This window comes from Babylonia areolata, chromosome 4 (assembly GCF_041734735.1).
Source record: "Babylonia areolata isolate BAREFJ2019XMU chromosome 4, ASM4173473v1, whole genome shotgun sequence".
In the NCBI taxonomy this organism is placed as follows: Eukaryota; Metazoa; Mollusca; class Gastropoda; order Neogastropoda; family Buccinidae; genus Babylonia; species Babylonia areolata.
The window spans coordinates 54,678,398-54,688,984 of record NC_134879.1 but is presented as its reverse complement, the minus strand read 5'-3'; the positions used below and the strand labels follow the sequence as shown (position 1 = coordinate 54,688,984).

The 10,587-nt window shown below is 44.7% G+C and overlaps 1 protein-coding gene across 1 annotated transcript; it reads right to left on the bottom strand.

Moving 5' to 3' along the window:
- Positions 1–8,417: 8,417 nt before the first annotated feature.
- Positions 8,418–9,353, bottom strand: LOC143281494 (uncharacterized). The gene has a single exon (XM_076586704.1). It carries the CDS (start codon positions 9,351–9,353, stop codon positions 8,418–8,420), a length of 936 nt encoding a protein of 311 aa, XP_076442819.1.
- Positions 9,354–10,587: the final 1,234 nt, after the last annotated feature.

Sequence of the window (10,587 nt, the reverse complement as noted above, 5' to 3'; positions counted from 1 at the left end):
GAGAGGGAGGGGCGGTGGGGGGGGGGGGGGGGGGGGGTTCGTGGTTATTAAATATCACCCTTTGCCCGCTGGGGTTTCCGTCATAGGGGATTTGATTCTTCCTTTCTATCATTCTCTGCTGTTTTCCTGTTCTCTCTCTCTCTCTCTCTCTCTCTCTCTCTCTCTCTCTCTCTCTCTCTCTCTCTTGTTTCGTCTTCCGTCCTGCTGGCTGTTTGGTTGTTGTGTTGTTTGGGGAGGATGGTAATACTTTCTTCTTCTTCTTCTTCTTCTTCTTCCCCCCCCCCCCCCCCCCTCCCCTGCCTGTTGTCCCTGTGTTTCTGTCATCTCCTCCTTTCTTCCTTCCGGTCCATCCATCTGAATGTTTTCAACCCAACTCTCCTTGCTTTTTATTCATTTCATTTGCCGTCTTTTTTTTGTTTGTTTTGTTTTGTTTGTGGTTTTTTTTTTTTGTCTTCTATATAACACGTTTATTTAGTCTGTTTCCGCGTGTGTGTGTGTGTGTGTGTGTGTGTGTGTGTGTGTGTGTGTGTGTGTGTGTGTTGTTGTTGTTGTATTGTCTTTGCTTTTTGTTGTTGTTGTGTTGTTATTTTTCACACAAGAGGTATGAGTTTACATTTCGGCTGTTTCTGTTTTATTTACGTATGGGTTGGGGTTTGTTTGTTTGTTTTTTTGGTTTTTGGTGTTTGTGTGTGTGTGTGTGTGTGTGTGTGTGTGTGTGTGTGTGTGTGTGTGTGTTTTGTACAATAAGCATGCGTGTTTTACGACTGATTTAAGTTATTATATTCCATGGAAATCTATTGGTGATACAATCCTCATATCTATCCGATGGGGATATGTTGTTTTCTTTTTTTCTTTTTTCGTTTTTCTTTTTTTTTCTTTTTATATCTTTTTTTCCTTTTCTAAAAATATTATTATTATTATTATTCAAATGTACATTAGCGGATGGATGTGCTGTTTACACGATATCCCAGACACTGTGAAATTTTCGACAACAAATAAGTTGTACGGATTTTTGTCATGTGTCAGCTAACCGAAATGGCTTTCGCCGTCGACTTGGTGTTAAGCAAGGTGGCATAACATCACAGTAACCCCTCTCCCCCCAACCCGCCCCCCCCAAAAAAAAACAAACAAAAAAACAACAACGAAAACCAACAAAAAACCAGCAAACAAAAAATTAAAAACCAACTTTATTGCAGATTATTAACTGAACAATTCTTGCATCATGAAAGAAAGATTCTCGTAGCTGCCGTAGCAGCTCACTTCATAATGCAATCAACTTTATAGTTGATAAGGACTGGAGAATCTGAATAGTCATCTGTTACAGGTGCTAATGCATCTTCCCTTTGCCCCCCCCGCCCCCCCCCCGCCCCCCGCCCCCACCCCCACCACCCCATACCCCCCTTCCCCTTCCTCCTTTTGCCACGCACCTCCTCCTGATTCTATGTTCCCCTGAGTGCAAAAATCGCAGTCGGCACCACCCTGAGTTGAAATGGAACTAAAACAAGTTGAACGAAATAAGTAGGCCTGAAACTGATTCGTCCCAGGCCCTCCCCCCCTAGCAACCCAACAACAACACCTACCTTGAGACTAAACACTGCGCGAAACTGACACCCGCGTCTCAAACTCACTCTTCCCCCCCCCCCCCCCCCCCCCCCCCCCCCGCCCCCCCCTCCTCCTCCTCCTCCCTCTACCTCCCACCCCAATCAAAAACCGTTGTCCAAATTGCTCGCTGCTGTTTGTCTTGCATAACAGAGGGGGGAGGGGGGGGGAGGAGCAACTTGCAGGCACTGGTTGCATGCAATCAGTTGCCTGTCATTGACAGACTAAACCGTGGCCGCTGACACCTAATGGACAGCTAATCAGTTTCCACTCGGGCGCACCGGGGTTGAATTAGTCGTGGTTTGCACTTCGGGACAGCATTATATGCCTCATGGGCCTGGTCGCCGCCTCTCTCTCTCTCTCTGTCTGATAGAGACCAAGGTGACAACCGTGAACACCCACTGTATACTTACTTTTGTTCACGTAGACACACGGGTCACTCCTAAAGTAGGAAACAGAAAGAAGGAGAAAGGGAAAAAAACTGTAGAAAAAGAAGAAAGAACGAAGGACAAGAAAAGTAAAGAAAGAAGAAAGGAAGAGTGTCTCTGTTGGTTTCTTTGTTGGTTGGTTGGTTTGTATGTCTGATTGTCCGTCTCTCTGTCTGTCTGTCGGTCGGTTGATCGGTCTGTTTGTCTGTCTGTCTGTCTGTCTCTCCCTCTCTCTGTCTCTATCTGTGTGTGTGTGTGTGTCCTAAAGTTTTAACTGTCATAGCGTTTAGGTTGTTGGATGGTCGACTCAAAGAAGCCGTCACTTGTATCGTTTTCTAACATGCACGGAGAAAGTGCAAATTAACTGAATATGCATGGCTTTACTTTTCTTTTTTCATACTTTTCTTTTCGGTTGAGGACGCCGTGAGTTTGTCGAACGTGGGTAAAACCGTTTTCGACACAAGTGGTGTTTTTTTTTTTTTTTTTATTGTCTTTCAGTACACCTTGTGATTTTCTTTGTTGGGTTGTTGTTGCGACTTTCATTCATTTATTCATGCTGCTTTTGTTTTGTTTGTTTTTGTGTTGTTAAACGATCATTCTGAGGTGTCCCATGCCAATAGGACTGTAATGTCAATGGCATTAAAACATTTTTCAGTTTCAGTTTCAGTTTCTGTGTGTGTGTCTCTCTCTCTGGTAGCCTTGTCCGAAACTCATCTCTGCGTGTATGCATTAGCTTCAAAACAAAAATCTGAAGAAGACAGAAGCTGCAGCATTTAGCTGCATAGGCTTGATACATTTGATTCACTTGTGAACATAGCAGGTTTGTTGTTGCTGTTGTTGTTTTCAACATTCGTTCGTTTTCTGATCTTCGTTTCTGCGTGTCTGGTTTCCTCAAGAAAAGCTTCTATTCCAATCCATTATATATATATATATATATATATATATATATATATATATATATATATATATATATAAAGAGAAAGAAAAAAGAAAAGTGGAAGTCATGTTTCATCTGATGTCATATTGTGTTGTACAGTAAAAAAAATACGATGAGAAATGATCAGCAGTTTTTTTGTCAGTACCGCAAGCACATGTATTGATATGAAACACTTCTTCCCCCCCCCCCCCCCCCCCCACCCTCTCTCTCTCTCTCTCTCTCTCTCTCTCTCTCTCTTGTGGATGCACGTGCGCACAGTACCACACACATACACAGCTGTCTCTCTCTCACACACACACACACACACACACACACACACACAGCAGTCGAATCGTGCACGAGTCTGCCATGTTTCAATCGGCGTGTCAGTTTCAAAGATGTAAACTTTGCCGCTTGGCCTCTGGCCCCTGGGAGATGGAGGGGGGTGGGGTGGGGAAGGGGGTAGATGAAGGTAGGAGGGGAGTGAGGATGATGGAGGTAAAGGGGAGGGGGTGTGGGACTCGTGAGGAGCAGGCAGGATGTTTACACGTGTCGCACACAACTTAAAAGGGCTGTGGGCATCTCGTTACAGTTAGTATAATCAGTCGATTCTTTTTTTTTTTTAAGTTTCGTTATTCTTGGGTTATACTTACTTATTACTGTTTCGCCACTCATTTTCGGTCGGATGAGTCATGGAAAGCTTGCGGACCAAACCATAATAATGATAATATAATAATAGTGAATATGATATATGGTACTTACATGGCGAAAACTACCGCTCTAAGTGTCTCCCATGAAACAATACATACACTCTAGTACATAGTGGCATACAACAGCACATAAAGACATACAAGAAAGAAAAAAAAACATCGATATTATACTTTGCAGAAATTTCACCCTCAAGTTGGGGCGGACAAGGTTGTTTACTGGGCACATTTTACTCTTTGTTGGAGTCCATTTCCCTCAGCAATAAGTTCAGTTGTGGCAGGTCCACTTCCTTTGCGTTAGCTGTGCTTGACTATGTGTGTATACATATGTATATGTACATAACTACATGCATGTATATGAATGTGTATTGTGTGTGCGTGTGTTTATGTAAGTTTGTGCCTGCCTATGTGTGCGTATGTGTTAGGGTAGCTGTTAGATACACATGTATGTTAAAATGTATGTATGCAGCGTGTGTGTGTGTGTGTGTGTAGTCACATTTTGGTGTGTGTATGTAACATAGATATAATGTTTTATGTTAACAAAAGCGTTTTTGTAAAGCACCTAGAGCAGATTTCTGGATAGTGTGCTATATAAGTATCCATTATTATTATTATTATGTTTCACACAGGCTGGGCTGGGAGTGATGTCAAAACAGTTTCTGACACAAGATGTTGCCTCATAAATAAAAGTAAAGTCATGCTTTTTCTCTTGGTTTTCCGATAACACACCACTACCCACATCTTATGCAGTCGTCCTTTTTTTCTTCTTTTTTTTCTTTTTTTTTTTACTGTGGATGTCAATTTCCACTGCAGAAATAGAATTATTCGAAACGCTAGAAAGTTACATAAAAGGCATTGATGATTTACCAGTAGATATCAAATTGAGAAGCACTATCATAATTTGATAGTTCTCCTGTCTGAGCGCACGTGCTTTTTTTTCTTTTTTTTTTAGGAAGAAATTCCAGAACAGTAAGTGGATTACTGAAATTATATGCAAGTAAATCAAACTACATATCTGGAGCTTTGTGTGTGTGTGTGTGTGTGTGTGTGTGTGTGTGTGTGTGTGCGCGCGCGTGTGTGTGTGTGTGTGTGTGTGTGTGTGTGTATCTGTGAGTCTCTATCACTCAATACATCCATTTCATCCCGCCAAGCTCGCCACGCTGCACACACACACACACACACACACACACACACACACACCAGGCACAATCTGCATGGAGTGATGACAATAATTTGAAGAGGCGAGCAGAGCCGTGCTTGAGTTTCTAATTAATGTTTGAGAATGATAGGGGCCGTGCCCTCTGAGCCGCCTGCTGACCAGACTCAGGATGTGTTGCCCTGTTTTCCGCCTTCGGGACACTTCCGGTTCCGCTCCACACAAGCGCCGTCTAAGTGCCCAAAGGGCACTAACTCGCGTCTGGTGCGGAAGCGGCCAATGACAGGAACAGGAGAATTGAGATCACTTTCAGTCTGGGTCCTTTTTCGGCTTGTCCGCCCCTTGGGGCGTGACGTCAAATCTTTTGATTTGATGTTGGTAATCAGTGGCTGGGCGATACGGCTATGCTGATCAATAACGCTGATGACGAATGTGCGTGACACAGACAGACAGACAGACAGACAAAGAGAAGACGCATAAAACTTATGTGAATCTATGCTGTATTGTGTTGTGTTGCTCTTCAGTCACAAGAGGTTTCTCTGTGTGAAACTTGGACTGCTCTTCCTTGAGCGCGTTGTCATAGCCCAGTGCCGGAATATATTTTTTTCTTCCATACGTATGACACTCTATTCATACGACACTGCGCTTGGCGCAGCAAGATCACCACAGGACTCCGTGCAGTTGAAGCAAAGCGCACCATATCACCTAGGCCTGCAGTGCATCATTCTTTAATCTATTTCTTTTTTTTATGGACTATATGAATGGGTACTGAATCTGATTACACTGTCGGCCCAACCGTGAGCATTTATTTTGTAAAGGGAATTTGTTGTTGTTGATGTTTTACTTTTAATCAGTTGGGGGTTTTTTTCTCTTGTTTTTAAACTAAAAGAAGGGGTTGAAACTTAGGATAACATATATACAGTATATAACAAAGGGGAAGTGGAGAGTGAAAATAAGTAAAATGAGAAAAGGGAGTGATACAGACACACAGACAGGCATTTAATTTGACGTCAGTTACTTTTCCATATTTCTCTTTGTTTTCTAAACATTCAACCCCCACCCCCCACCCCCCACCCCACCCCCGCCCCCCCTTAAAAAAAATAAAATAAAATAAAAAGACGAAGAAGAAGAAGACTGACGTCGCATGAAGGGGAAGGGGAAGGGGGCGTCTGTCGGTGGAGGGGGCGGGTGGGGGGGGGGAGTCTGTAAGTGAGGGTGAAGTGTGTCTGGTGGCACCGCCTTAATGACTCTTCACACCGCCTTCCAGACTCGGTACTGTACTCAGTCCTAGGGAAGCAGTGGGCTAATGGTTAAGGTGTAACTTCGTTGTTTTTTGGTTTGTCTGTTTGTTTGTTTTTTGGTTGTTGTTTTTTCAGTGTGAAAGCCTTTTTTTTGGAGGGGGGGTGGTGTTGTTTTTTTGTTGTTGTTTTTTTTTTGTTTTTTTTTTTTGGTTGTTGTTGTTGTTGTTTTTGCTTTGTTTTTTCCCGATCGTGTTGAACTTTTTTCTTCCATGTAATTAATTTAAGTGCTTCGTGTTTTGCTTTGAAAGATTCTGGGGTTTTTTTGTTTTTGTTTTAGTTTGTTTGTTTTTTTTTTACACCCAATTTTATTTGTTGATAATACGTTTTTTTCCGCACTGTCTTACTGAAGTTTCTTTCTCACCAGTCCCCAATTTTCTTATTTTAGGAGATTTGCTTTTATCTTGACCATTTTATGTGAGCCGAATTAATTTTTGCTCTTGAGGCACCTTGTTTCAATAACAGCCTTATCTGGTGTAAACACGAAAACACCATTAACCCTTTCACCGCCAGTCAATTTAGAGTACAAAATTCCCTTGTGGTATAAACAGAGAAAATACAGTGGCTAAGAATAGCTGAGGATTCCCGCTGCGATGTGTAAAAAATATGACCTATCCTACCACCGAACATTAAGAGCGGTAGGTCATGGATAACAGACCAATGCTTACCTTTCAGTGACATGGGTCCTCTACCACACCTGTGCATAAATGCGAGCTTGGCGGTGAAAGTTTAATCTGCATCTTTGAGCAAAACATACTTGTTGAAATTAGTTATGTATGATGTGTGTATAGAGCACTTTTTTTTCTAAATTAAGCAAAAATTGCTGAACTGATAATAGATGCTTATGGTGCATGTATAGAGTAAATTTTCAGCATATTGGGTATAAAAAAAAGGGTTTGACTGCCTGGGTTCTTTCAAAACAGGATACAAAAGACAAGAAGAAAAAATTATGAACTCAGTTGGGAGAGGAGAAATTGAGTACTTCGACTCGTAGAGTCTTCGAAGCAACTGAAGATAGCAGCAGTCACAAGTGCAGTTTTCTGGCTGTTGAATAAAATTCACTTGTCTTGAGAACAGTTCACTGCTGGTTGGAAAAGGTGGATGGGTAAAGGAAGTGAGAGAGAATCTAGACAGTGAGAGGAAAGGGGGGCGGGGGAAGAGGAAAAAGAGGGGGAGGGGAGGGAAGGGAGAAATGGGCAGGGTGGGGACGAGGGAAGCTGTGATTTGGTTTAGTCCTTGATGTTGAGGCCATATGGTGCTGTAGTACCGAGATGGTGGATAATCTGTTTCTCCATGTTCTTTCTCTTGAAGGAGTCACCAGTGCTGTTGCGCCAGACCACTGATATGGAGAAGTGGGTTATGCTGTGGGGATCAGTGTTGAAGTGTATAGCCACAGGGGTTTGCTTTTTCTGGAGGAAGCTGTCCATGTGCTCTTTGCTGCGTTCTTCCAGTGTGTGGTATGTCTCGTCTACGAAGATACGACCGCACAGGCTGCAGTAGACCACATATACCAAATCACTGGTTTGGCAGGTGAAACTGCTCCTCATGGTGAACTGGCGTCCTGAGGGCCCCTTGAAGGTGAGTTTGGTAGTGTTGAGGAAGGGACAGCATTTGCACTTCGGTTTGTCACAGCAGCTGTTGCCCAGGGAGCGGAGGTTCTGGGGGGCTGTGGGTCGGAATGACGACCTAACCAGATGATCACCCAGGTTACGGTCTCGTTTGAAGGCCATCAGAGGAGGGTTGTTGAATGTCTTGCCAACTTTGGGGTCAGACTGTAGGATAGGAAAGTTCTTGAAGAGAATTTATTTTTACTTCCATGTTGTGAGGATGGTATGTCAGAGTCAAAAGGGTGCGGTTACTGTGATCTGCCATGGTTTTGGGTGTTTAGGCCTACTCTCTGGAGATGCGCTTGGCCTGGTCCAGTGCCTGTTGGATCATTTCTTTGGGATATCCTCGTGATTTGAAGAAGCTGATCATCTGGGCTGCCTGGGTGTCGAAATCTTCCTCATTGCTGCACAGGCGTCTGAGGCGGTGGAACTGGGAGAACGGAATGACACGTTTGGTGGAGGTTGGATGGCTTGAGGAGTAGAGCAGGTAGGAATGTGAGTCTGTGTTCTTGTAGTGGACTGAGGTAGAGATGGTTTGGTTGTCAGGTGTGATCATAAGCTGGATATCAGGACGGGGAGAGAGCTGTCAGATATTTCAGAACGCAGTGACGCCTCCTTAAGCTACTGAAACTGAAACTCATGCGTGAACTTCGGAGAAGGGTGGAAGGCATTGACAATACTGATGAAGGACAGCAGTTCGCTTCTGTCACCTATCCACAGGCCCACACAGTCGTTGATGAACCAGCGAAAAAAGGGCTGGCATGGGGCCACTATACTGCTGGAAGATCTGGGACTCCACGTAGCCGACGAGCAAGCACGCGTAGCTGGGGCCCATGCGCGTTCCCATGGCTACTCCACTTGTCTGCTGGTAGTGTGAGTCACCAAACTGGAAAGAGTTCAGTGTGAGTACCAGCTCCGCCAGGCGAAGAATAGTGGGCACGTGGACGTTGTACGGGCTGTTACTCAACAAGTGCTTGAGGGCAATGAGGCCATCCTTGTGGGGAATGTTAGTGTAGAGTGAAGTGATGTCCATGGTGAAGAGCAAAGGAGGTTCCAGTTGGTTGGGGAAACGGAACTTGTGAAAGAGCTCAAGGGTACGATTCGTGTCTTTGATGTATGTAGGGAGTTTTTCCACGAGTGGCTGGAAAAGCCTGTCCAGAAACGCGGAGAGCTGAACAGTGGGGCAAGCACACGCAGACACTATAGGTCTCCCAGAATTGTCTGGCTTGTGGATCTTTGGGAGCATGTAGAACCTCGATTCTTGGGGTTCCTTGGTGATGGCTCTTGTTGCCTCAGGGGGAAGGTGACCCTTGGAGATTACTTCCTTCACTGTTCGGCGTACAAGGGCATTGTCACTCTTGGTGGAGGATCTGCTCATGGGGGTGTAGTGGGCTGTGTTTGACAGCTGTTTCAGGGCTTCCTCTTCATAGAGGTCCTTGCGCCAAACCACCAAAGCGCCACCTTTGTCTGCTTGTTTGATGACAATGTCTTTCCGCTGTTTCAGTTCCATGAGGGCTTGCTGCTCTGAGTGGCTAATGTTGGATCTCCTCAGTGGTTTGGGATTTGCTTGAGCTATCTCATGCTTGCACTGGTCAATATAGTAGTCGAGAGCTGCCGACTGGCCTGGTTTGGCGGTCCACATACTGCGTTCTCGTGGGAACAGGCCTGCCAAATCCTGAGGGTCTGGGGTAGGGGCAGACAGCCCATCGTTAACGCCATAACCTTCCTGAAGATGGATGTGTGTATTGTATGTGCAGAGCGCATTTTCAGCACATCACCAGCACCATGAAATTGCTGGTACGTGACTGTATACAGCCTGTCCCTAACACAATAAAATTTTGCGGGTGAATGCACAGGGCGCATTTCCAGCCTATCTTTAACACCATAAAATTGCTGAGCATATAATTACAGTTTTAGAGAGAGCACAATGTCAGCATTTCGCTAGACATATTTCACTGAAAAATTCAGTCCTCTGGCCCGGAGCAGCATCACTGTCTCCCCCGTCAGTTTGCAAACACAGATCGGTTTTTTTCCTGGCAGAGATGTTGGCCTGCAGTGCCCGGAGCAGTCATTAGAGGCCACCTTCCTAGTCCTTCAGTCACCATGTCTCCAGGCGTCAACATGGTATGGACACTGATTAGGCCTACCACGTGCTCTGTATGTATGTCTGTCTGTTTCTCTCTCTGGCTCTGACTGTTTCTCTCTCTCTCTCTCTCTCTCTCTCTTTGTGTCTCTGTGTCTGTTTCTGTTTCTGTCTGTCTTTCTCTCCCTGTCTTTCTCTGTCTCAGTGTCTCTTATCTTATCTCTCACTGGTTCTCTCTGTCTGTCTTACCCTTTCTCTTTTCACTCTTTCTATACCTCTCTCCCCCTCTCTCTCTCCCTCTCTCTTTCTCTCATTGTTTCTCTCTCTTTCTCGCTCACACACGTACACACTCTCTCTCATTTCACACACTCTCTCTCTGTCTGTCTGTCTGTCTGTCTGTCTATCTACATATCTATCTATATATCTGTCTTTCTTCTTCTTCTGCGTTCACTCGTATGCACACGAGTGGGCTTTTACGTGTATGACCGTTTTTACCCCATAGGCAGCCATACTCCATTTTCGGGGGTGTGCATGCTGGGTATGTTCTTGTTTCCATAACCCACCGAACGCTGACATGGATTACAGGATCTTTAACGTGCGTATTTGATCTTCTGCTTGCATATACACACGAAGGGGGTTCAGGCACTAGCAGGTCTGCACATATGTTGACCTGGGAGATCGGAAAAATCTCTACCCTTTACCCACCAGGCGCCGTCACCGTGATTCGAACCCGGGACCCTCAGATTGACAGTCCAACGCTTTAACCACTCGGCTATTGCGCCCGTCTATATAT